Below are 27,599 nucleotides of genomic sequence, written 5' to 3' on the forward strand. Positions count from 1 at the left end.
CTCCAGGTCTTCTTCGTTCCAACCATGGCTGGTGATTGCCAGAGGTCTGGAAGCTCAGTGAGTGGTGGGCCAGACACAGGGGTGTTTTTTAGGGCCCAGAACAAAGGCTGGGTGACTACTCTGGCATAGGGGCCACTGTGGTGATGAATGCAGTGTTGAATGGCTTGGAAGATGCCCTTTGTGGAAGAGGAACGTGGTCAGAAAGGTTGAGGGCCCTTTACTTAGGATGGATCCTCTGTGCTGTTTGACTTGCTAAAGAAAAAGGCTGTCTACTGAGCACAAGGACTGCCCTCCACCTCTTTCTCTACCCTTTTTTTCCATCTCCCTCCTCATCCCATATCTGGGGTTCCTGTGCCTCAAGATAATAGGAAAAATATTTGTAGAGGTTCAGAGCAATCCACCACTGCCCACCACCTCCCCTCTCTTCCCCCTCCACTGTCACGGCTCCTCGTCAAGTGGTCTAGCTCCCTGTACTCACCAGGAGCTGAGGGGGGACAGAGCTTCCACATGTCCCACAGGAGAGAAAGGAAGGCATGGCCGGCCTGCACGAAGTTTCCCAGTTGTCAGTAAAGGCACTGATTATGGTCAAGTGCTGTGTGAGCCCTTCCTTACTGTCCCCAACACCTACCCCTGCCCTAGGAGTATGCAAGTGCCATGTCTTGTATCCTGAGCCCCCAGGGAGAAAAGGAGAAAACCCAGCCTCTCCTAGGCTGTGTTGCTGGCTATACAGAGAGTCTGTTGGGAGGCAACTGGAGTCCTTGCAGCCTGGAAACGTGGGGTGTTAGAGAAAGATCAGTATGAGCTGCCCCTTGATCTCTTCTTTAAATTCAAGAATGAATCACACCACTTTTCCGGTATCTCAGCTCCTCATTTGCAGGAAAAGCTCTCCTGTCTGGTTGGAAGAATCATTAGCAGCTTCAGGCTTCTCTTTCGGGGCCTTCTCTTCTCTATCATGCACCACCATTTGTTGCTTTTCCTCTTACAGCCACAGGGCTTTTTCTACAGAGCTGTTCCTCAGTCAATCCCAATGTTGCATGCACACCCACTGTGGGCACTTGCTGCTGTAATTATCTGTTTTGATCTCATAGAATCCTCATTAAAATAATTTCTTTAGCCGCTTGAGGTCCCTGACTGTAAAAGTGTACACTGCCTGCTTAGCAGCTCTGTGATTTGGATTCATCAATAGCCCTATTGAGGTGCATTCAGCCACATCACGTCAATTACTAGTAAATATATTAAGCTTTGTTGACCATACTGTTCATTAAATCTTGTATTCAAAAAGTTGTACTTCAGCAATTTATTTGAAAACTGTTTTGCTCTGTCTACATTTTCAATTTCAACATGACTTTCTAGGATGGGTCAGAGAAGTTCATATGGATTTATAAAGAACAGTCTTTTCATTGAAAAGAAAGAGCTTGAAACTCTTGGGAGCAGGCAATATTTCTAACTAACGTGCTTGAGTAGTCCCTGGTTCTCTGTGCAACTTCAGTTCTGGTCCGTTTCTGTCACTACTACAATATTTAAAAGGTGACCTTGAGAAGAAAAAACAGTTAATTCTCTTCTGTTACTTTTTATGCTAATGATGTATAGACAAAGCCCAAAACTATGGTTAATTGGGTAGGGTTTTCATTTCATTGCAGACTTTTTTTTTCCCCTTTTTTTTTCCCCCCGTTTTTTGTTGTTTTAGGGAGGCGGATGATTCCTTCCTCCTGTATGTTAGGATTTTACCTGCTCTGCTTTAGAAAGCCACATGGCTAATGGCAGACAAATAGATTTTAGGGGCCTCGGAAATCAGATGGCAGAAAGATGTGGGAAGGGTAATTAAATTCTGATTTTAAAGTTGCCAGTTTTTATATAGAATGCCTTCTTTTCTGAAGTTGAGCATTTAACACTGCTTTGGATTCTTCTCCACTGCTATTCCTTCAATAATTGCTTGAGAAAGCATTTAAGCAATACTTTTACACAGCAAATAAGACTTCCAATGAGAATGAGCTTTCTGCTTCTGAAAGTTAAGTATATAAATAAGGAAAAGCAGTCTATTTAAGATGTTCTTCATGCATTTTAGTCTAGCAAAGCAAGCTAGCAAAAAAAAAAAAAAGGGTCAAACCCAATTTTTTTCCTTTACAGGTCACCTTTGAGGGCTGTATAGATCAAGACCAGGACTTTTCATTCTTTTATGAAGCAAGTGGGGAGCCAGTGGAATTTGGAAAGCACAGGTGTGTGATGGGTTTGTGTCAACTTGTGGTATCCCCCCTTCTAGTCACCGTTTAGCAGTCATTGTGGTCCTCATGCAGACTGCTTCAGTAACTACAGATTATCTGCTATATCTTGACACAAATACATCTTTGCCTTCCTGTATGACAACCAGAGTTTGAGAAACAATATTGATTGCTACCACTGAAGAAGTGTGAAGGTATTTTTCATCTTCAGATAGATGAAGTGTGTGATTAACAGGATAATGTGCTAAGTCCGTGCTTCCACTTTTGTAATAGACAGTGTTTTGTTTGTTTGTTTTAAACAGGGTTTTTGAAATTTTTGTTTTGTTTTAATGTGAAACCGGATGGTATTTATCTTTCATTTCTGTGGTTGCCTGACAGAAATTTCAAATCCTTTCTTGAAAATTCAACCTGTTAATCCCCACCAGTGACTGCTGTTTTACATTAATTAATGCAACAGGAAACATTATTCATTTGACAATAGGAAAAACAAACAAACAAAAAAGAATTATACTGAGATTAACTAGGAATAAAAGGAGACTAATCCAGCAATTGAAGTTCTAGTTTACCCATCAAAATGAAGAGTCACAGAATCTTGTTTGCCTGCAGCCTGACAGGCTTTTGTTTTTGTGGCTGTTTTCCTTTACTGTGGGCAAAGTAGCTTAGAAATTATCTTTCTGTTGTAAAACAGTCTTAAACCTACTAAACTTTTTCCTTTTCCTTGTTCTGCATTGATGCTTTTGAGTTTAGTCTGGATATGTATCATTGTACTGTTGAAATGTACACTGTGACATCCAAAGTTATGACTCTTTGGGTTTGCATCCTGAAATAATGTGCAGTTCTTTAGCCAGAGCAGTTGCTTAGGCAGAGGCGTAGTCATTAGGTTCTGAGAGAATAGAAGTTCCCTCCATTTTCATTCACTTCCTACTTGACCCTTTTCACTTCCAGGTTCAGAAGTCAACAAGAAGCAGGTAATCAAGTTCAAACTTTTTTGGCTGTAGCTAGAATGCCACGCGATCTTCAACTGAGTGTTTGGAGGTTTTCTTCTGGTTCATTAAGAAGTGTTTTTGAGAACACTTGCTAAACCTTGGAAGGTATTCAAGACCAGAACTCTCAACTGTACTGTTTGTCGCCTCACAGGACAATATTTGGTTTTGTCAACACGCATACTGTGTTCTGCATACAACTATCTGGGCAGTTTATGTGGAAGGGAGTAATAGGATGACACCACTTGAGCTTACAGGACACTTGGAAAGCTGGCATGACTTCCAGTGTGAAGAAATTCTCTGTATCTGAAACGTTGGAATTTGGTCTGGTTTTGACAGAAGTAGCACAAAATATTTGACTTAAATTGGCATTAGTTCACAAATCTGCATGAGTGCTGCTGGGTCTAGGAACTCTAGGCCACAAGTACTACCAGTCCATGTCCAACCACTTTATTTTTACTTTGAGACCTGTGTGGTGGCCCTTTCACAATGGTGTGCCATTTGGGATGGGGATAAGTCTTTCTTCGGGAGATCAGCTTAATGTGTGTTGTGTTTTATCTCCTGAATAAGCTGTCTGGCTGCTTGGGTATGGAGAATAGCCTCCTAGCTAAGTTACATCTTGTTTAAGGGTGTGAATGAGTAATTTCTGAAGTCTTGTTAGTTATTTTTCAGCCTTTAAAGTATTTACATTTATGATTCAGAAGGTGTTGTTATTTGAGTTTTAGTATACTTAGAGCACCACATTGCAATATTGGGACTGTCATATTAACTGATATTTCATTGGAAATTATGAAGAGGCATCAGAGGATTTTTGTCTGTAGGATAGATGTTTTTTTGTATTTGTTTTATTAATGTTGAAGATAAGGCTTTTTTCTAATGGAATCGGGATATACTAGCTTTGTGACTAATTCATGTGTAGCCAAAAAGAATAGTGTGGTGGGACAATTTTGCAGTTAGGTATTTGAAACATAAGAATTTACTCTACCCTGGAGGTGTGAAAGACTTCTACAATTTTACTTTTTTTTTTTTTAACATTAATCATTTTTCCTTATCACGAATCTGAAATTTCATGAAACTTATGTGAACTGCTGTAGTTTCTGGTGTAATTCTTCATAAGAGAGTAAAGTAGAGACAAAATAAATTCCTTGCAACCCTACAGAATATCTAGTCATTTCTCAGACCGCAAGGACTTTCAATTTTCTTTGACAGCTTCACTTACGGAGGTTTAGCAGGTCTCATGTAAATAAAAGCATCTTTAGAATAATTGTTCCATTTCTATTTCTCTCTCTCTCTCTCTTTTTTTTTTTTTTTCTTAACATTTATTTAACTTAGAGGTCATAAACTGGCAAACTTTTGAGCTATACTCATCCACTTTGCTAAATGAATTTTTGCCTTGGCTTTAGGACATAATAAATACATATCAACACTGTCATCACAGAATCATAAAATCCTTAGAGATGGAAGGGACCTTTAAAGGTCATCTGATCCTGCAATGAACGGGGACATCACAGCTAGAAGAGGTAGCCCAGGACCTGATCCAGCCTCACATTGAAAGTCTCCAGGGATGGGGCATCAACCACTTCTCTGGGCAAACTGTGCCAGTGCCTCACTGCCCTCACTGTTGTCATGGTTCTATGTTTTTTTGTTTTTGTTTTTTTGTTTTTGGGTTTCAGTATTCCACATCAAAACATCATGTAGTGTACGGGGCATTAAAGTGTCACTGCCCCAATTCCAAGTACCTATCCCTGTACATTACAGCAGTCACGGGATCTGGCCCTTCCAGGTGGGGGGGCGTTCTCTTGCTGCCTTGCAGTGGGTGCTGGAGGTGCTTTCCTAGACGTTCCAAGCTTTTCGGGTTTGAATTGGTCCCGGGAACTCTCTCTCTCTTATCTTGTCTGATTTATTAATCTCAATTTCAATTAAATTGTATATATTGTGTTATCTTGTATTCCAATATTATAGTAAAATAAGTTTTTCTCCATAGATTGTTGCCGCTGTTCTTTTCCTCCCTTCCTTCCTTCCCATTTTTTGTGGGACTGGGGTGGGGGGGGAGGGCAGAGGCCTGTTGCCCCTGTCACGGACATAGATCGATCTGGTCAACTCCGTGACAACTGTAAAAGACTTTTCCTTACATCCAACCTAAATGTACCCTCTGAACTTGAAGCTGTCTCTGCTTGTTCTGTCACCACAGACCCTGCTAAAGAGTCCGTCCTCTTGTTCCCTCTAGCTCTCCTTATTTATTATTTAGATTATCCAATAAATAGGTAGGTATTTAGCTATAGGAGAGTGATACAATGAGACAGTAAGTAGTTGCTTAGATTCTCCTTTCCCTGAAAGTGCAAGTGCTTTTATAGGGAGAAAGGAAGGTGGTTTTGTTCTTGCTTTTTTTTTTTTTTTTTTCCTGCCAAAATTTTCTTCATTGGTGTCTACTTTACTATTTTGAAATAAATACATGCATATAGAAAAAGAGTACTTCACATCAGTCTGGATACTCTTTTATTACCTTATGGTAGGAGAATGTAGGTGGTATTGCTTCAGCTCAAACTGTAGCTTTAGGACTTTGTGCAGCCACAGATAAAGATTTAAACTAAATCTAAATTTATACTTTATGGCTACTTGTTGCAGGTGCAGCTCATGCTGATAAGAGTGCATGAACTTTTCTGCAAAGCATACTTTTTTGTCATCTTAGTTGTATCTGTTCAAGAGCATTTGAATGATACGTACATCATTTTTTCTGAAGTGCTTTAGTGAGTTTAAGTTGGGAGTTCATCCTTGTCTTGAAAAACTTGACCATGGAGCCGTGGAAGGCCAAACAGGACAGGATCTGGAGGGTTTCCATGAGATAAAGGAGTTGAAAGAAGAATGAAAGCCAGGATTTTGGCCTGGGGACACTCCATGTGATATTTGAACCTGAAGATGAAAGTGTGTTTTCTTTGCATACTGCTGTCTTGAGATTTGGGATTTTAAATTTTCTCCTTTGAAAGAGTGAAACTTCCCTGGTAGTACTGATGCCTATAGCAGGCTTTCTTTCTTGGAAAAAGATGCTTGATGACTGGTGCAGATAAACTGTGGCAAATGGGAAAAGCTGAGCAAATAAGCACAGCAATTTTACATTTTAAGAGATATTTTGCTTTAATGAGTTTTAATGTGATAACAAAATCTTGACATGGAGCTGCTTTTAAATGTGGATTTTTTTTTTCTTTTTCTAGCATTGGTTGGACCATTCTAAATTCATTAAGAAACAGATAAAAAGTAAGTACCATGTCTCTGCGTATTTCCTTAAGAGTTTGGAGTATTTTAACACAGTTGTGTAAATATGACCTTTAACAGATTGAATATTTCTTAGAAAATAGATTTAATTTAATGGTTAATTGGCTGGCACAGATGTCAAAATGCAAGTTCACGTATAAGGAATAGATCAGTCTTCTGTACCCTTGTTAAATATGTCCTGTTTCTTTGAGGCAGAGTAGGTTGCCAGGTAATTTCAGTCTGCTCTGTGAAAGCAGGTTGCCTGGACACAGATCTCAGTATCTGTCACTGCTTGTGATCCAAAACAGGCTTTGTGATTTATTTATTTATTTTCCCTTCCAAGGAGTAAATGGAAAATATTTTATTCTATAGATTTCACCATCTTTTTGTACATTTTATTAAAACTAGCAGAAATACATGGCTTTTTTTCAAAGGGAGTTTTGAGTGGAAGGGTTGAGTTTAGATTTCCTCATTGAGTTTTCTGTGGCTAAGGTGGGCAAGTTGTTCCTGCAGCTCTAGCAATTCAGTTGCAGGCTTGGGCCGTACAGGGCAGTAGTAACCTGTTTTGTTAATAACTCTTGTAGACGACAGCCATAGGCCAACTGATAATATTGCTTCCATGAAATTAAAATATGGTGTTTTTCAAGGAGGTTGTGGGTTTTGTAAACAGGTAAACAGTCTTGATTCTTCAGTGATGCTTCACCTTTCTCTTTAACAAGCATCAAAATAAGCAGAACATTTCTGAAACTCATGAAGCTTTTCTTCAAAGGCCTTTAAAAGACAGTTTGCTTTCACTCCACACTGGGGCGTCAGTCTGCTAGAATATATTGTAAAGATACTTGCTATGGGTAATTTTTTGTTGGTTGGCCTTCTCTTGCTGTTCATAGCATTGTGAACAGCTTTACCTTAAGTGGCAAAGTGATTTCCAGGTGTGCTTCCTGTAATTTCTTTGTACTTTTCCTGATCTTTCTTTAAATGTAGAGAATCTACAATTTTGTAACACCTCCAAGCAGTTAAAGTGCAGTTTTGTCTGTGCATAATCTTGAAAGTCCCTGTATTTAAAGCAGATTGTCTAAACCCTGGTCTGAGGAACCCCTGAAGAGTAAAGCAACTTGAGGAGTGTTGTAAAGATGTGTCTCGCAACAGAATACATTTCATTACCTTTCGTTCAGTGGGTACTTTGGGAAGAGTTCCACTTTCGGGACAGATGTTACTTATTGCTCTTTTTTGCCCCCTGACAGTGGGCAGGTAAGAGTCATTATCCTGCTGATGCTGATCTACCAGTGGTGCCCAAATGTCAGCCTGGTGTACTGTAACCTATGTCTTCTTGGAACTATCCTTGGAGACAAAATCAAAGATTTAATAATCAGAGTTTTTGCATCAAGTCTTTTACAAAAGTAAATCATTAGTCGGCACATATATGCCATGTTGATACAGTGCTACTACAAAACTAGGTGAAAAATAGTCATTTTTCCAGCACTTAAGATAATTGCAGACTGTGGTCCTACCAGATGAGGTTTAGGCAGGTAAGAATGCATTGGGTAGTCTCATATTAGTAGGGTAACATTTTATTATTTACGTCTACACAGAAAATCAGACCTAGTGTCTGCCTTCTGGCCTAGGAAATGATGATGCTTGCATCTTCACTTCATGTAATTTCCTAGCTTTCTGTGTTTCTTAAGGCTGTGTGTGTTTCAGAATCATTTTCAGCACTTTTCACCTCATTTCTCTTACTTTTTCTCCTTCAGTTGTATCCATTTAATGAAAGCGGATCCATTGGATTTTTTTAAATTGTTTGTACCTTGTAGCAAGAAGCATGACTCTCTCCCTCTCATTCCATCCAATTTCCCCCACCCCTCAGAAGTGTATATGAAATTCAACACTGAACAAAAATGTGTTTCCCAAATGTATTGTTTTTTTTTTTATTATTATTATTAAGTAATGATTAAGGTATCTTAAGGTGTGGTAGGCATCTACATTTCTGTAATTAGCATTGCATGTCTTTTAAATTTTTATCACATTAAATACTTGGTTCTCTTTTCTGAAGAATTTAAAAGCATACTTCATTTTGGGTTTCTTTGGTTGTGGGGTGGTGGTGGTTGTTCAGCTTTAGCAAAACTTCAGTAGCGTAAACTTTTGTTTTTTTTTTTCTCCTTTTAAAATCTCTGCATATACAGTTGGACCTCCGTACACGTTGCATTTTCGAATTAAATACTATTCATCAGAACCGAACAACCTTCATGAGGAGTTTACAAGGTAGGTTCTATGCATGGTTCGATGAGTGACTGGCAGAAGGGTAAATTAGGTATCTAAAATACATGGGAGTCCATTAAGGCAGCAATTTGAGCTTTCTTATCGAGAGTGGTCATTTTGTCTGACTTCCTGGCTGTTCTCCTGCTATTAGAGAGATGTCTTCTTTTTTTTTTTTTGTTTGCTGCCAAAATACATCTGAGGACCCCTCCAAGTATCTTAGCCTGTAAAAGATGTGGTAGCAAGTCTGAGGTTAGTAAAGAAAAGTGAAATAGATGACTTGAGTTGGCTGGTTGAATCACTTTCCCACAAATTCTTTGTGGGGCAGAAGGTACATGAAGTCTACATTGTGTAAAGATTTTTTAAAATAGGTAGCGATCTTCTGTTTTGATCTCATGGGCTGTTTTCTTGGCCATGAGAGTTATCCCTTGCTTGGTTCATAGCATTCTGGGGTGATCTAGAGGATACTCTGAAAATTGGGAAAGGCACAACTGGAGAGAGGGTAGCTGATTTTGTAGCTGATTTCTTTGTCTTCTTTCTATGGTAATCATCTTTCTTAATGTTCCTTTATAATCTTTAATTCTTTTTCTCACACTGGGGGCACTTTCAATAGCTTCTACTTTTCTTGGCAAAAATTACCATCGTTCCAATCAGACTAAGATGTGTAAAGATTGTTGATTGTTTAGTTCATGTGCCTGCGATGTTTATATGAAACTCAGGTCTACAGGCCTACATCTGTTGTCTCCTTTCCTGTCTGCTCTATCGACCATGTTCTTTTTCCACAGTCTCAGACAAGAAGATCAAAGAGCTAATCATCACCACCTTATTATGAGACTGCAATGTAGGCCCTAGTATGCATTATCAATTTAGTGCAGCAGTATTAATCCAATAGAAGGGCGTATTCATATACGTTACATAATTAACTCATAGTACTCCCTGCCAGTTACATAATTGAGTATAAGATCTTTGTTCAAAAACCAAGATGTCTTTTGGGCCTCTCTAATGAGAAAATGCAGTTAAGTTAGTAGAAATAATATGTATTTTCTCAAAATTGATATGTCTTCATATATCAGGGTACATCTGACAAGTATTACATTTCCCCTGCAGTCAAATTATCCCATTACTGTCTACCACAAGATTTCTTTCATAATCCTCTGGAGCATATGATCCTAGTCACTGTGAGATGTGGGTTTCGGAGCTATGTGATCACTGCTGTGATCAAGTAAGACATTTCCTCTGCAAGTATTAACCTCTGCTGCTCTGTGATCTAATTATTACTGAAAGTTGTAGCATTTCTGAAGACTGTTTTAATTAGACCAGCACTTCAATTAGCTAAATTTTCAGTGCTATGATTATTTTTTTTTAATTATAAATTTGACAGAAAACCATAGTGAAACTGTGGAAGAAAAATGAAAATGAGTTGACGATTGATTTTACTGTTCGTTCATATTGGGGAAGAAGTAATTTTGGGTGCTGGTTTTCTTAATTATTATTTTTTTTAAGAATCCTTATGTTGGTTGGCTCATATTTTCTATGTACCACGTGGAGTAAAAAGTAAAGATTAACAACTGTATACTCAGAATTATTCCAAGCCGGAGTAAGAGGAGGAGGAAAAATGTTCATTACCAATAATCATAAATGGCCTGGTTGGAGAGGGAGAGGAGTTGTTGAAGATTCCTTGTGCTGAGTGGTTTTTCAATAGGCACCAGTTCCTAGTGAAGCTGTAAACATCACATTTTCATAATTAGCACAGTAATGGAGAAGTGTTGAAACCCTTCACCCACTCTGTCCTTTTATTTGAAAACGCAACTGAAGCCCAGTGCATTTTGGAAGACATCTGTTGTCACTTTTCTGGGACCTTGATTAAGTTAACGTTGAAAAACAACAGAGGAACGTGTCTGTACATGTGTTTTGTGGAGAATTTTAAGGTATTCTGCTGATTTGGAATATCAGTAATTGAAATGCAAATGTTTGTCTGTTGGCATGCAGAAGCAAAAGTAAGCCATCCCCAGCAGTGCAGAGCTGCAGCGCTCTATAGGCAAGTTGGCACTGAGAGAACTACTGCTCAGATTTTTATTGCAAAATTAGATGAGTTCATAGGATTGCGAATCATCAGGGAAAAAAAATAAGAGCAGGAAACATACTTGTCTGTCTTTAATCTGTGTGTGCACATATCCAGATTTGATTGGCAAGTCACATATTAGCCAAGTATGTGAATTAGACGTGTGACATGGAACTAATGTGGATAAATCTCACTTTACATCAAGAAGTATTTTTGATCTTACTTTTCAGTTTTATCCTCCTTCCTGATTCCAGCTGCACGTTCTTCATCACCTTAACAGCACGTCTCCCGTGATGCAAAGCATGTTGTCTTTCTAGCATCTTTTATGAAGATAGGTTTGCATCTGCTTGGTTGACTGTCAGCAGTGCTTCATGCTCTCTTCTCTTGATTCACTCATGGCAAGCTCCACCCCTCAGTTTCCAGTGCAGTGCAGAGCCTGCTTGTGCCATCCTGTCCTGTACAGAGTTCTTGCATGGCCTGAAGCACTTCTGCATGCCTCATACCTAAGCTCTGAGTGGCTGTGAAACATGAAGCACACCTAGAGCTGAAGATTAACAGGAGCTTAAAAAACTGCTGTTCGCAGGCTGTAAATACCTACTTATAACATAAATAAATGTGTGGGCTCTGTGGAATTCACATTTCTCTTATTCAGAACTTTTCTAGTATTTAAAGTGAAAGTGCAGTCTGAACTTTTCCTTTTGCTCTGCTTGAACTTCTTCCATGTTCTGTATCTCTTACTGAGGAGGTAGCACTGAAAGTCTGGCCGTTGTTTGTGTCCCATAGTTCTGAGTTTGCCTGAATTGGGCAACGCCTAGTTCGGAAAAATGTCAGTGTGTTGATAAGTTTTAGATAGCCCTGTTGTGTGCTCAGAGTGGGGCAGTGTTTCATTGCTACCTAAACAGAGTTGCCTTGAACAGTGTCCTGGGTACAAGCAGTAGGTGAAGAATGGTCACTACTTTCTGATTATGGTGAAAGTTAGGGGAACTTTGAAGGTGGTAAGGTACATCCAAGTGACCCCAAAGACCCTTTTCATTTAAGAGAAAATAAAGTGTCTATTTAAGTGACTGTTATCTATAAGTGACTATTTAGTGAGTTGGGATATTTTTCCTGACTCTGGTGCTGGAAAGACTGCACTGGGATTTTACTTTTGACTTTGTGTTTTTATTTGTCAGGTACCTGTTTGTATTACAGCTCCGACAAGACATTCTTTCAGGGAAGTAAGTACCTCTCTGCTGTTGCAGCTGTAATTTGAAATATTTATCTCTTAGTGATCCTTTAGTTAATCTCTTGGTGATTTGAATTTTTTCTTTAACTGTTTGATCTTTCTTGTTCTTCGTGGTGTTCTTGCACAGGTTGTAAACAAGGTGTGGAGATCCATATGCATTTCCTCCTTTAGAATACAGAAACATATAACATGTGCATTATGACCATATTACTGAAAAATAAAATGGGTAAAAACCTACCATTTTTGACTAGCGTACAGAAATATATGAAGAGGACAAAGCCTGTCCTGACTTCCGTGTCTTTAGCTTGCCATATTTTTCAGTCTGACAGGTAACAAGAGGAAGAAAAGATGAAGTGCAACACTCCTTGTGCAAGAGAAGTCTTCAAAAAAAATTTTTGTATGCTTACAGTCGCACCCTGGCCAATAAATTCATATCTGATCTATATTGTTTTTAATTAAAAAATAATAAAAACAACATGGTTGCCTTTTATTAGTTCAAGCTTGCTTTATGATTGATCATATGTGTTTCATCCTATTGAGAATGTACTAAATGAGAGAATAATCACATGCAAGTAAAATTAATCTTAGATTATCTATATCATTAGTGGTTTGTGGTTTCAGTGTTCTAGTGAAAGTTAATGTGTTCAATTCATCTCTGAGTACCTTTAAGTAGCAAGAAGTCATGGAAAATTAAAATACATTATTTTTATAGCTTGTTTTTTTGTTTTGTTTCTTTTGTTTTTAAGACTGAAATGCCCTTATGAAACGGCTGTTGAACTAGCAGCTCTGTGTCTTCAAGGTATGCAGTCTTTTCTAAGTGATTTGTCTTAACATATTTAAAACACTCACTTGCTGGTTTTCTTTTCAGTCTTTGTTACTAATGAGTTTTCGTTGACAACATTTTGATGGCGTTCCTTTACTTGAGGAGAAGAATTTCAGGGGCATCTCTTTAGTGCATTCTTTCAGTTCATAACTTCTGAGCTCTATTAGCCCAGGTTAGCATGTCTTGGAGAAGTAGCCTCAAAGGCATGAGCAAAGATTTCATGGAAACTTGGTGAGTTTGAGCAGGGAGTTAGAAACTCAAATAGTTTCCTAGCGGTGGAGAAGGTGTGGTGTGTGCACAGTGTTGTTACCTGTTCAGCCTGAAGAGAAGCTGGCCTGTCAGCATACACTTTATGGTATGCTGGTCCTTGCAGGTCTGGTCTTGAACATGGGCTTCCTATTGCCTGACCAGTACTTAAAAGAAGTCCTCTGCAGTATGTGGAACAGGAGATGGTTATAGCACAAGGGAGGGAATGGCGCATACTGAAGAAGAGAGAGCATTATGGAAGGGTAAGAACTAAAATTACTTCTGTGACAGAAGCAAGGACTACAAGATTTTTTTCCTACAGTAGTGAAACACATTTTTACAAATACTCTGTTTCTGGTTATTTGTTATGCAGATAGAGAGGAAACTTGCATAATGAAACTCAGAATTCATTTTTTTCTAAAATAAAGAGTTGTGATCTGGATCGTTCTAGGCTTATAGGCAGCAAAATGAATTGAAGTGAAAAATACTGTTCTTGTACTGCTGGTGGCTGGCAATGACATATGGAGTTCTGAGGCAGAGCCTCTTAGTTTCATACAGCAATGAAGGTAACTCACTGGTTCTAGACGGACTCAACAGTTAAAACTGGGAATTCATTTCCAGACAGCAACAGGTGTAAATCTTACTCCAGTGGCTTATGTCTTGGTTTCCATTTGAACTTGTCTGGGACAGCTCTGATTGTTAGGTGTGCAAAGAAGTACTGCAGGCAAACTCTGTGTGTGTTTTTAAGATGGAGAAAATCTGGCAGCCCATGTTTGATTTACTGCTTCCATTTTCATGGATAAAAACAGTGGTAAACTCACCCCTGGTCTAAGCAAGGAGAACCAAGCAAAGAATAAATAGCTTGATGCCTCAACATTTTGGGTAGTAATTATCACCTGTGATTACTATGTAAATGTAATAAAGAGCCATTAATCATTCATTTGTGGAATATAAGTATTTATAATGTCTCTAATTAGGCATCAAAACTAATACTTCTTGGCGCTGTTTGTGGGAACGTACCTAAATTTTGTTGGTGTTTTCATACTTTTCTGCTGTTTGTTTTCTGTATTTCAACATCATTGCAATACATTTCTCTGAAAATATTTTAGCTATTGGAACAAATTTATTTTCTCTGCTGGCATATGCTATAATGAACATTTCTGTGTAATGTGTATTACATTTTTATCGATATTGGAAGCTTTTAATTAAGCAGAATAATTTAAAGAAATGTCAAGTGGTTATTCTGTCCTCCTAGGTTACCCTTGCTATAAAAAAATCTGATCTTCTCCTAGTGTGGCTTTCCTTAAATTGAGGAAAAAGCTAAAAAGCTGTTTAGAAATTGGAGCCCTAAACTCTCTGAAAGAAAGGCTTTTTCTCTTTATGGGACAGCTTTGAACTTCATTATGTTTTCTTCATAAAGGAGATCGTTCTGTTACTTTAGTTCTTTCTTTGTCTCAAACAACAGCTTCATAGGTTGCTGTATGAACCATTTTTCAAACATAAATTGTTTTGTTGCCTATCCTGTGAAGGAATTCTCTACAAGACAATGTCAGTTTGCAGTATGGCATAATTTGTGAAGCAGATTCATACTCGCACGCTTCACTTAATCACAGAATCACCAAAGTTGAAAAAGACCTTCAAGATCATCCAGTCCAACCATCCACCATGGTACTCATAAGTACCATGGTACTCACTAAACCATGTCCCTCAGCACAAAATCCTAACGTTCCTTGAACGTCTCCACAGTCAGTGATTCCACCACCTCCCTGGGCAGCCCATTCCAGAGCTATATATGGTTATCCACATAGCAATTAAAGTCAAAGAAACTTGAATCATCATTGGTAGAATAAGTTTCTAACTACCTCATTAGTCATGAATGGTTTTTGTATTTAAGCATACCTACTTCAGAAAGTACTAAATAAACTCCAAGGAGAACATTTTCTCGCACCTCCAGTTTTCAATTTAAAATTGAAAGACCCCCAGTTCCCCCAGCCTTTGCTGGGGCAGGCTTTCCAATTCTTTGATCATCTTATTCATTGTTCTTTGGATCTTCTCCAGCCTGTCCATATCTTTTTTTGTATAGTGGGGACAAAAATAGAGCACAGTGTTCTAGGTGCGGCCTGATAAATGTTGAGTAGAGCTTGGTAATCGCTCCCTTATCTCTGCTGGTGATGCCTTCTGCTGATGCAACCCAAAATCTTGTTGACTTTATTTACTCTATCAGCGTTCTGTTCAGTCACTGAATTTATCATCCACCAGGACCTCCAGAGCCAGACAGGCTTTTGCTAGCTAGTTTTTGTTATTTTGTTTGTTTGGTTGGTTTTCCCCCTAAAGTCCTCCTTACCAATGTGTTTATTGTAGTTCCCCTCTTACATTCTGGAGACTGGACTGCCAGTATTTCTTAGCAACAACTGTTAAATAGGCTCCCAAATTAGATGAAACAGCAGCAGAACAAAGGTATCTCTGTTGAAGATGTACAGCTAAGAATATTGTAGCTTACCATTGCAGAATACTTTTGAAGAGAAAAAAAAAAAAAAAAGAAAAAAAAAAAAATTCTGCAAGACAGTAGTTAACGGATTGCATTTCGAAAGTAACTTATTATGTTTTAATATAACCTGCTTGGCATCTTTGAAGACTGGGAGTGAATTAATGATTTATGAATCTTGATTATGAATTTTTGCAGCAGTTGTGTGTAAAACTGCCCTGAAGCAACAAAACTGTTTCCTTCAAAAGCTTTCATTTTCCTCTGTCTTTTTCCTTGTAGTAGTAACAGTAAAGAGACACTGACTTCCAAAGCACTGGTTTGGAATCACAACACATGCAGGTGACACAGTAATTACAGGCTGAGGGAGCTGGGCTTGTTCAGCCTGTAAAAGAGAAGGCTGTGGGGTGACCTCATTGCAGCCTTACAGTACTTAAAGGGAGACTATAAAAAAGGTGGGGAGTCAACTCTTTCAAAGGGTAGATAATGGCAGGACAAGGGAAGATGGAGAAGATTTAGGTTGAAATTCTTTACTATGAGAGTGGTGAGGTGCTGGAACAGGCTGCCTAGAGAGGTTTTGGATGCCCCATCCCTAGAGGTGTTCAAGGCCAGATTGGATGGGGCCCTGGGCAGCCTGGTCTAGTATTAAATGTGGAGGTTGGTGGCCCTGCATGTGGCAGAGAGGTTGGAGCTTCATAGTCCTTAAGGTCCCTTCCAACCTGGGCCATTTTGTGATTCTGTGATTCCATGCTGAAAAATACATTTACTGTTGATGTTTGTGTCTCAGACCTGAAGCAGTGACATTACAGCCTCTTTATGTACCTTACAGGTTCTAGGAGCAAAACTTACCTCAACACTTGCATTTCTTGCTGAGCACAGTAGAGTTTACAAGTGTGCAGCTCCTAGAAAAAATTGTAGCAGTTCCTAAATAAGTGAACAGGAAGTGATATTTCAGTTATGCTGATGCTTCACCATTTCTTTCCTTAAAAAATAGCTTAATTTGAATATTACACCGTCATGATGGTATAAAGCAAGCAGACAAAAACTTTATCACTGATTTCTTGAGACTAGATATTATCTTACCGTTTGGACTCCTACAGTAATGTAAGAAAGCAAGCTATAGAATGTCTTGGAATGAAAAGTATGACCTCATTATAGTGAGAAAAGACTTCAAAGTAACCTCCTCTGAAATAGTAGTGTATTGATATTTTGATTTTAAGAGAAACTTAATTTCCTTTAAGTACTTCAAAATCCAGAGAAATGGCTGCAGCTCTTAAATGTTAGAAAGTGTTTTGATTTTGAGATGTTTTTTTTGTTTGTTTTTAATTTACAGCATCAGCAGAAGCATATTCTTGTACAACGTATGGTGATCTTTGTTTTTAACTTTCCAAACGATTAATTTCAGCTGAACTGGGAGAGTGTGAACACCCAGAGCACACACCAGAACTTGTGTCTGAATTCCGATTTGCACCAAACCAGACTGAAGCAATGGAATTTGACATCTTCCAGAAATGGAAGGAGTGCAGGTAGGGTACTTGTGTGGGAATGGCATCTAGCAATAGGTTGTTTTCCTTTCTTCCAAAGTCAGCTATGTCAGTAAGTGCCTCCTTAGCAAACATAAAGCAGCAACTGTGCTTGAGAATTGAAACTGTATACTACACAGAAACCTCTTCCCCATCGTCAGAAAGAAATAGATTCAGCTTATAGAAGGTTGGTGGAGTTAGGGTTTTTTTTTTCTTTTCATTGTTCTGTAACAGTGTATGCCTGTTTTTTTTTTTTTTTTTTTTTTTTTTTTTTTTTTTTTTTTGTGTGTTTTTTTTTTTTTTTTGTTTTTTTTTTTTTAAATTTGGTACTGTCAGAAACAATTCTCTTTCATGCATGCACTCTCAAAGTTTTGTGTTCAGGGTAGTTCTAAAAACTTTTTCTTTCTTTTAATAAATACAGTAATCTTGGTAAACGTTAGCTGAATTCTCATGCGTATTGGCAATTGTAAACCTTTCTAAGTTTTTATCACTCTGATTAATTTTCATTTAAAGGGAATAGGGTAAAAGCATAAGCCAAGTTTGAAATTCCTTTAATGTCAGTAAGACTGAGTGTTCAAAGACAAGGGGGTAGGGAAAAGAAATTTATTTCTAAAACAGGAAAAAATTTTGTACTGTAATCTAAAATAATCTTTATGTTCTTAGGGGAAAGAGTCCAGCACAGGCTGAACTGTGCTACTTGAACAAAGCCAAATGGCTAGAAATGTACGGTGTAGATATGCATGTAGTTAAGGTAAGGCACATGTTGTACTTTGTTTTATTAAGATGGGGTCAGAAGATTAAAGGGAGGTGCTGTCTCAGACAAAACATAGTAAACTCTGGGAATGTAACTTAATTTAATATACTGTCAATTAATGCAAACTTTTAATTACCAGTTTGGTTACTGAGGAGAAAAAAAGAAGACAATAAAACAAGCATTGATAGAAACACCATCACCTTCCCTCCCTATTCCTTAGGCTTAGCGTATCCTTCAGTCCAGCATATCTTCTCCCCTCTTCCTAGTATCAACTCCCCTTGTTTTCCCTGCAGGTTATAGTCAGTCCCTCCCAGTTCAGGTCACAAGGTTGGGATCATCTGTATAACAGTTTCTTTGTGCTGCTTCCTGCTTCTTCCTCATTCTCCACTGCTGATGTATGCTTGCTGCTGTGAGGGTTGCCCACAGACTTTCATTACCTCAGGGCCATCCCTTGGAGGGGATTGGTCTAGATGATCTCCAGGAATCTCTTCCAACCCCTAATTCTGTGACTGTGTGTGACTCTAACCTGGGATGCGTTCTCTGTGAGCTGCAGTCCATTAGGGCTGTCCCTCGTCCCGTGTGGAGTATCCATAGGCCATGGTGCCTCAAGGTTGTCCTTGTCCTCGTGTGGCCACAGTCCCTCATAGTTGTCACTGTCTTGCTAAGACCTGCTATGTCCAGGGGCTATGACCTGTCAGAAGTTCCCTCTCCTGTGTGGTCAGGCTCTTCCAAAGAGTGCATCTTGAGCCTAGTCTCTTTCCACATGACTTATCCAGTGTTCATGATTTTTTTTTCTTTTGTATCTACTTCTCCTGGCAGCTATTGCTTGCTCTTAAATAAGTGCATTTAAAAGCTCCTTAGGTGTCGTGTTTGAGCTCCTCAGGTATCAAAGCTGCCTGAGACAGCATATGGCCTCCTCCCACAAAGGGTGCTCTGCAGCCTTCAGGTGCCAGAACCCTTTGATTTACACCCACTACAGATGCATATTCTTATTCTCTGTAATGATAACAGATGCAAACCTTGTTGTATAGATTAAAACCAATGGATTTTGATACAGTGTGTATAAGATTTATGCTACTAATTGCATATTAATTATTGGTTCTGTGCTTGCTCGTAGGGAAGAGATGGTTGTGAATATGCTCTTGGACTGACACCAACGGGCATATTGATCTTTGAAGGAGCAAATAAAATAGGCTTATTCTTTTGGTAATCTGCTTTTCTTTTATATAAATATACATATATTTCTTTTGTTAAAATGCTGAAATCTATCTGCTTTCCTGTGTTTTGTAATGCAGATTGAATCTACCAGTTTAAAATAGGTCCAAAGGTAAAATGGTTTGGTTGGAAGTACTGGTGGCAAATGTTGTTTTAAAAATAAATAAATAAATAAATTATTGAAATATTGCTACATTTCCAGGGAATCATAATAAAATCATAACCAAAAGTATAATTTCTGAAGTGCTTTGGGATTGCAAATCCCTGATATGATGTATTCTGGGGAATTGTCCTAGAGTACAAAATACAGTTTTTCCATTAATTTTCTGTTTGCTTCCTATACGTTCAGGCCTAAAATCACAAAAATGGACTTTAAAAAGAGCAAACTAACACTAGTGGTCGTGGAAGATGACGAACAGGTAACTTTCTGCCCTTTCTTTGGCCTGGTCCAACAACGTGCAGAGTGTGTTTTGACTGAAAAGAGCACAAGAGGCTCAGCACAGTGTTGGATTGGGCTGTATTTTTTGCCATGGACAATAACTAATATCGTGCGTGCCAACTTCTAAAGCTTTTGTTTCTGCATTTAGGGCAGAGAGCAAGAGCACACATTTGTTTTCCGGTTAGACAGTGCCAAAACGTGCAAACATTTGTGGAAATGTGCAGTGGAACATCATGCTTTCTTCAGACTGCGAGCCCCAGCAAACAGTAAATCTAGTAGATCTGACTTCATAAGGCTGGGATCACGCTTCAGATTCAGGTATTTAGTGAAGTAACAGCAAGATACTAGTTTTACAGAGGAGGAGATACAGCATTCAGCAAAAGACAGCAATTAACTTTATTTTTGTATTTCAAGTGGCCGGACAGAGTATCAAGCAACACATGGGACAAGATTACGCAGAACTAGTACGTTTGAAAGACGGCCCAGCAAGCGATATCCTTCTCGAAGGCATTCGACGTTTAAAGGCAAGTGTATGTGTGGTCACTGAACTGTTCATGCAGTAGTTGCTGTCTGGAACAGAATGAGCTGATATTCCCTTAGGATGTCTTTGGATTCCTATGTATTCCTGGAACATGAACCTCAGGTCCATTAAAAGTCTTTGTGGAATTACAGGCGAACTTTTATTTCCACCTTCTCCTGTACCAAGGGGGGAAAAGGACAGCAAGTAGGCATGCTCTCTAGAAGCTGTAAGCCCCCACCTCCCTTCCTCATCTCTCATTTACAGACATGCACTGTATTTATGAGATATTTGCTCTCATATGTCAAATAATACTTCTGTGATAAGTATGGATGGTTTCTTAAGTGGAAGGTAAGATTATTTTAAACGTTTTGTAACAGTGGGATCTGTCAGGCCTTGCGTTGCAGTGTTTCCATACAATGGCTTATGTCTGTGAGGTGGGATGAAGAGAGAGTGTGGCTTATGATCGTTCCAGTTCTCTGTGCGTAGCAGCTGGGCAGAACTTCTGCCTTACCCAGATGATCTCCATCCTGAGATGGTGACAGAATGTTTAAGTTCGTGCAAAAACTCATTTTAGATTATTCTGTCACACATCTCTTTTCCTAGTCATAGCCCACAAGCATTGGATTCTGTCCTAGCTCAGTCACTCTGCTTGTACTTTTACAGTGTCTGATTAAGTCTGTAATCCACTTTCTGCATTCAGCACAGTCATGGATTTTCAGTTATTTCAATTAGCGGTTTTTCATTGCTCTTTCTGAAAATACGGTATGCCAGGAAAAAGAAATAATACACCCCAGCTATTCTATTGGCTTCTTCACCATTTGTGTAGCCTGTCCAAAGCACGGTCCAAGATTTTGTTCCTGAAGATTGATTGATGTTTCCCCGTATTCCTGGCTGGTAGCTTATTTTTCGTTGTAGTAACACACAGTTTGTTACCAACTTCAAGAATACTTTGAACTCTGAGATGCAAAATCATTATGGAAAGTAGCTTTTGATTTCCAAAGGACTCAATGTTACTGACGTAGTAGCTATAGTAAATGGAGAGAACTGGTGATCTGGTTGTGCCGAACTTGCGCTGCCTGAAGTCCTTCCTTCTGGCTGCTGGGGAAGAATAGTCTTCTGCAGTTATCTTTGATGGATCTTGACTCTCGCGAAACAAAGGGAAATTTGTGTCTGCCTCATACAGGACTGTGCTTGGATTATGACACATTTGTACAGATGTCTGTACAAGGATCCTCTTTAGCAGTGGTATAACACCCCAATGATGATAACTGTAAAATGACTGATGTTTCACTGGTCTAATGGTGGGTTTTTTTGTTTGTTTGTTTTTAAGCAAACAATCCTGTGAAAGCAGCACAACTGTGGTAAGTGATTCTTCAAGTTCTCTCTACCTATCAGTAACTGTTGTAAGTCAAGGGATTCTGAAGAGCAGTTCTGCACCAGGATTTGTTGACTCTCATTCTCTGGTGTAGGAAAAATTGCTTGGGAATCTGTCATTATGCCACACCAGATTCTCCTTGGGGACAGACTGTGAGACTTCGTGCTTTCATTTTTAAGATGTTTCTGTTTGAGATCAGATTAAAATAAAGCATATTTCCTTTCTGCTCATTGCTGTTACTCTAATTCATCTAGCATTATTTGTTCTTGTTGCTGTGGTTTATATCCTGAATAAACTACTGATGTCCTAATTTTACTTCACTGGAGTACTTCCTTGAAGAGTAGAGCCCAGAGGTATAGGAAATTGCTACGTGGATATTTTTATAAAAAGTACTAACTTGTTTGTGCAAGTAAACTGTTTTGGCTGTGCAACTGAATGAATTGCAAATAAGAATAATGATTCCTCAGTTGCTCAGAATCCTTATTCTTGTAACTGACTGCACTTAAGTAGACTTTGTTGGATTCTAACAGGAACAGGTCTTCCATTGGACACTTATAGAATGAGGCCTATAGTGTTTTAAGAGAATGAATTTTTTTGTGTACCTTTGAGTTTTGTCAGTATTTATTACATAAAAGCTTTTTTTTTTTTTTTTCTTCAGTGCTAAAAATACTCCTGAAGTCCACAACTATCAGGTAAGCATAAATATTGTTGAGGGAAGTATTTACTTTTAAAGTGCTCTTACTTAGTGGCAAATAATTTTTCTGGTCTATAATTATGACAATTGCTTTTCTCCCTTTCCTTCCACTGGAGTGGGTTCATAAATTTGCAGCGTTAGATTGGGAGGTTCCGGATAAAGTGAAGGGACTTTTCTGTCTTGCTTCCCTTGTCTTTTTGGATACTCTGCATGCTGAATACACTCAGTTTGTCATCCTCTTTTGCTTTCCTTCCTGTGAGATCACGGGTTAAGGACTGTGGGACTGTGTGTGATGCACTCTTGCAGACTGCTTTGTGAGCAGCACTTTTGTGTAGAACAGTATCTGACAATAGAGGAGCTCTCACAAGTTCAAAGCTGTGATTATCTCCTCCTTAACAACACTTGATGAGTTCATTGCTGGTCAGATGTTTGTGCTGGTGTTTTTCTGTGTGTGTGTTTTATTGTTGTTGATTGTTCTTTTGTATTTTTTTAAACAACCTCCTTTATAAGCTTTGATGGAAAAACCTTACCTAGTCTTTATCTGTGATAATAATCCATACTACTGAGAAAGCAAGCCATGCTTTTGTTCAAACTGAGTGCGTGCATGAGAATGGAATGCTTGTTTTTATTAAAGGCCTCACCAGTGATTTTATTTCATTGTTTCTCTTTAAGACTTCATGGGTATGAGAGAGAAATGCTGTCGCCAATGATAGGTGACCTTCTGAAGGCATCCACTGTAATAACCTTTCTCACTCTCCACCTTTGATTAAAGCTGAGCATACTGATGTGTTTTCTATGAGAAGCACTGGTTGTGCCAGGTTGTCGCTCAAACAGAAAACCAATTTTCTTTGCATTTGTCCATGAGTATGTCCTAATAAGCAAGCTTATCATTAAGAGGTCTTGTACATGTGCTAAATGGCATGGAAGGTCTGAAAGAGTGGATTTTTTAGGGCTCACTGCTAGCATATTCCTCATGATTCCAGAAAAAATAGGAAGTTGAAATTATCAAGGAGTTTTTACATGGTTTTACTAACCAGGTTTAATGTTTTCACTTGCAGCCACAGTATCATCCTAATATACATCCTGCTCAGCCACACTGGCACCCACATACACCTGTGAATGTAAGGTAAGCAACCTTCATGGAAAAGATTACTTCTTTCTTAATCTATCAGTATGAAGCTTTGGTGGACATATCAGGTGATTTTTTGCATGTGAAAAGCAAATAGGAATTAGAAATATAAATGAGTGAACAGCTTCTTGCATTACAGAACTTCTTTTTTTCATTTTTTGCTGAAATATACATGGAAAAATAATGTGTACATGGAATAATATCGGACTCTCTACTGATACTAGTTCAGTTATTTTAGAACTTTGAATTTCTTAGAACTATATCACAAAAATATTCCTGTTGTGTTACCTTGTGGCAAACTACTGATGGGAGAAATGAAGTGAAAATAAATTTTGGAAGAAATTCAATTTAGGCTTGAACCATCTTGGTGGAATGCACAGGTGGAGACACAGCTGATATGTGTCTGTGCACATACACGTGATAAAATTTAGCTGCTATTTTGTCCTAATAAAGAATAACCTTTCTACGCTGCTCAGGATATTTTTGGCAAATAATTACCATCTTGACTGAAAGTACCAACAGCCTAATCTTTACTTCTGTTGATTTTACCTTTTAATTTCTGTATGCTTACATCAGATAGCTAGACTTTGTTCTTGGTGTGGTGGGCTCTGGAAGCGACGAGCTTAAAATGGATAAAAAGACAATTTAGCTTGAGTTTGAATCTGAGAACGTAGTAAAAAGGCAAGTACTTATTAGGCAGAGAAGCAGGCATGCTCATTGTCATCCCAGAATTCCTGGTATAAAACAGTAAAGCATACATGAAAATTACGCCAGAAACAGAAGACTGTTTAAATTGAATAATTAATTCTGCCTGTACTTTGTGTTCAAGATCCTTCCTGGCTTTAGGGTTTTCATGTCCAGACTTTTGTTTGTGATTGTAAATATCCAATATCCAATTTTACGTTACCAAAGAGGAAGTATTGAGAGAAGTTAATAATTTTATAAGTCATTTGAGGTTTTGCTAATTTTATTTTACTTTTCTTTTTTTAATCCTAAAGATTTCGTCACTCATGATGCGTTTTAAAGCCAAATAGTTAACCTTGGAGCAGAGCAATATTGAAATAAGCACAATAATGTACTATAAAGCGTGCAGACAGTCTCCCCCCCTCTCCAACCTCTGCTGCCAGGGTAAAGATTAAGGCCAGTGAAATATGAACAATGACATTTTCATATCTAGGCTTGCAATTCTAAAAGGATACTTAAATACTCTTCTGTAAATTCATTAGAAAAGGTGCTTACAATTTTTCTTCCAATTTAGTACAAATGTTTAAATGTGTTGCTAAAGTGGAAGCTACAAATTATTTTAATGTAGTGTCAAAGTAGTGGAGCTGGACATTTAACATCTTGGTTAGCCTTATTTGAGAACGTTTAATTCATTTGACTGAATCTGAGATCAAAACACAGATATGCATGAGATTTTTTCTGTTGGCCATGCAAGTCTATAATGGGCTATAGGTTGAAGCGAAACTGAACATGCAGTACTGCTTTTATATATTTCTTTATAGTTATTTATTATCTAAAATTTTTCACAAAGATTTCTACAAAATATTTGTTAAATAATATGTGGAATTGTCTCTGTTTTCATAGTAAAGTCCTTTAAATGAAATTTGCATTTAACAAAATGTTCCATCCTGTGAGAAAATTCATTCCAATTAATAGTTGTGATTTTAGAATTTACAAAGTCTTGTTTTGTTTTTCAAAATGATTCAGTAGAGACTGTAGAATTGGTTGAGGTTAGTGTCTCTAAGTACCAGTAGGTGATGAACAAACAAGGAAAAAAAGTTATTTTCAAACTTCTGCAAGTTTCAGCACACAGTCCTATGGAAATACCTGTACTACCTACAGGCTGTAGGTATTCATCTTAACAGAATGGACTGTATTGTACTGGCTGCTTTGGCAAACTAACTGCACCAGTGGTGAGTGAGTGGCAATATTTATGGAAGAGCAATTTTCATTCTTAATAGGATTGTCTTTTGAAATTTTTTTTAGTCCTTAGGGATATTTTTTTCAACTTTTTTGCATGATTTATTTTACCTGTTTGTTGTACTCATGTATGCTTTCCTATGGCCCCACCATCTCTCTGGGATTCAGGATCATTGGTGCACAACACTTGAGAACAGAGATTTTAAATGGCTTAGCTCTAATTCAAGGCCCTTTGAAGTGAATTAAAGATTCCCAATTGCATCAATAGATTCTTATGAGACCTGTCACCATTTTCTTCCCTTTGTGGCAGCTGTCCATCACAGTGTATGTATGCTTAGCATTTGCTGGATGAACTCATGTTGCTGTGTAGCACTCATAAGTTTACTTCCATCTCTCACTAACCAATGCCTGTGCAAATGGTACAGGCCATCCTATCATGATGACAGGCCATATTGGAAGCCCCCCACAAGTGGAGAGGACAGCAATTTACGATATATTCAAGAACAGAACCAGAAGAATTTAGGAGAAGTCCAAAGTATGGTGTACCAAGATAAACTCATGACGACTCTCTGAAAAAGTCATCTTCATTTCACCTGCCATCTTAGACGATCATTGCATTCCATGGTCCTTGTCTGTCTGCCGTATGTTCAAAGTGTATTGTGAATGAAGTGTGTGTCTTTTTACGTACATCTTTTTATGTACATCCATCCTTGTTTAGTGTTCATGGACATTCTTGGGAAAAGTATTTTCCATGTCTTTGTAAAAAGAAAAAAATCCTGAAAAAGCCTTTGTGAAAGCTGGTAAGAATTTTCAGTGTCCCAGGAACAGAAATATTTCTGGGGATTTACATTCTACATTACTTCTTGAATCTGTGATCCTCTGTCTGCTGTTGAAGGTTAGCCATTACAGCCTTGATGATTTTTATTATCTTGTTTCTTTTGACTCAAATTAATAGATGAAGTTGGAAAAATTTTGTCTTTTAGTTGATGTGCAAATAGGAGACTGGAGGGAGAAAAATAGAAATCAGATTTCATGCTGGCAGTTAAAATGACTTAAGGCACGCCACCAAAGGGAGCCTGCTGAGGTAGTCGTAGGTTTGGGTGTCTTTTGCTTTTAATTTTTGTATTCTACAGCAGAATTAGAGGTGCTTGCTGAACACTGGGAAAGAACACTGTAATAAAGTTTATAGAGTATGCTTTTCACTTTTTGACTAAGTGATTATATAAATGGCATCTCCCAAAACCGTACCTGCTGCTATACGTGCAAGAATGTTAAAAATGAATCCTTGCTATAAGGGTGCTGCTGTCTTGTTATTTTTAATGTGACTACAAAAATGAATGACACAATTGCATAAAGCTACCTACTGATAGCTCTTCAGTGCATGGATTCAAGACCACAGCTTATCATACTGAATCACAGAATTGTAGGGGTTGGAAGGGACCTCTGGAAGCCATCTAGTCAGCCCTCTGCTAAAGCCAATTCCCTACAGTAGGTTGCACAGGACAAGAGGAGGATGATCCAGTAAAATAGTTCTATTTTTTTAAGGTAGACATTTGAAGAGTTGAATATATATTTTACAAACCTAGTTCTTTAAATAGACTGGCTGGCGTTTTGATCACTTGCCGATTTATTTTTTTTAACTGGGAATCAGTGCCATCTTCACTCACATGTTTATCTTGGCTTTACGTCTGTGGTCTCTCTGAAGTTGTCGAAATGAATAAGTCTTTATATGGGATATTTGAAAGTGAAGTAATTTTTAAACTTGATTTTGATTAAATATACATTTATAAACAGCTATAACCATGCATTTTTTTTCAGAGCAAATTTGATAGTGTATATCTTTTTGTAAAGTATGTTTGTTTACAAATGCTGTCTTTTAATATTTGTTTTGATCTTTCCTGTATGTGCTAAGTACAAATAAAATTCTCAATCTTTTTCTTTTGGTTATGATGCATTCTTTATTTTTGAAAGCTTTATGGAGAGGGTTAGATGTGATACACCACTGATCTGTACCTGTGTTGCCCTACTAATGCTGCACTGTAGTGTCTGTTGCTACAGATAATGTCTGTGCTACTAATGTCTATGGGGTTAGAGGGGGGAAACAATAAAGCAATTGTGCACTGGAATGCGACAGTGCCAGAGTAAGTCTCAGATCATAGAGACTGCCTTCAGTTTCCCAGTGCTGGTCTTCCTCTTTTTCATCAGTGTTTTATTTGAGAAAGGAAGAAATAGAAACTTCTTTCTGGATCTGTTGGAACAAGAGCCTAGTTTAGCTGCACTCAATGCCCTCTTGAGAAGGAAGTTTTTCTGTTTTTTGGGGGTGTTTTTGTTTTGTTTTGTTTTGAATACATGTTAGTTAGGCGGAACGTCTGTTGCTTCACAATTCACATGCCTACCTTCATAACACATTATTGGTTTCGTCACATAAATTCTGTGCGGTTTGTTGTCAGCATTCCTCCTCATAGTGTGTTTTTATTTGTAGCTTGGT

At 38.2% G+C, this 27,599-nt stretch overlaps 1 protein-coding gene across 1 annotated transcript in view; it reads left to right on the forward strand.

Annotated features, from left to right (window-relative positions):
• EPB41L4B (erythrocyte membrane protein band 4.1 like 4B) overlaps window positions 1-27,046 on the forward strand; it is an 87,723-nt gene extending 60,677 nt beyond the window's left edge. The window contains exons 3-16 of the mRNA XM_042809100.1: window positions 6,412-6,454; window positions 8,629-8,707; window positions 11,936-11,980; window positions 12,735-12,787; window positions 16,945-17,065; window positions 17,726-17,813; window positions 18,934-19,022; window positions 19,381-19,450; window positions 19,619-19,788; window positions 19,885-19,994; window positions 21,321-21,351; window positions 22,024-22,057; window positions 23,118-23,185; window positions 25,537-27,046. Coding sequence (XP_042665034.1) covers window positions 6,412-6,454; window positions 8,629-8,707; window positions 11,936-11,980; window positions 12,735-12,787; window positions 16,945-17,065; window positions 17,726-17,813; window positions 18,934-19,022; window positions 19,381-19,450; window positions 19,619-19,788; window positions 19,885-19,994; window positions 21,321-21,351; window positions 22,024-22,057; window positions 23,118-23,185; window positions 25,537-25,684 — 1,149 coding nt within the window. The 3' untranslated portion in view covers window positions 25,685-27,046. The remainder of the gene's footprint in view (window positions 1-6,411; window positions 6,455-8,628; window positions 8,708-11,935; window positions 11,981-12,734; window positions 12,788-16,944; window positions 17,066-17,725; window positions 17,814-18,933; window positions 19,023-19,380; window positions 19,451-19,618; window positions 19,789-19,884; window positions 19,995-21,320; window positions 21,352-22,023; window positions 22,058-23,117; window positions 23,186-25,536) is intronic.
• Window positions 27,047-27,599: the final 553 nt, after the last annotated feature.

Source organism: Centrocercus urophasianus, unplaced genomic scaffold (genome assembly GCF_019232065.1).
Source record: "Centrocercus urophasianus isolate 14NV4802_14NV808 unplaced genomic scaffold, USGS_Curo_1.0 seq_11, whole genome shotgun sequence".
Lineage (NCBI taxonomy): Eukaryota > Metazoa > Chordata > Aves > Galliformes > Phasianidae > Centrocercus > Centrocercus urophasianus.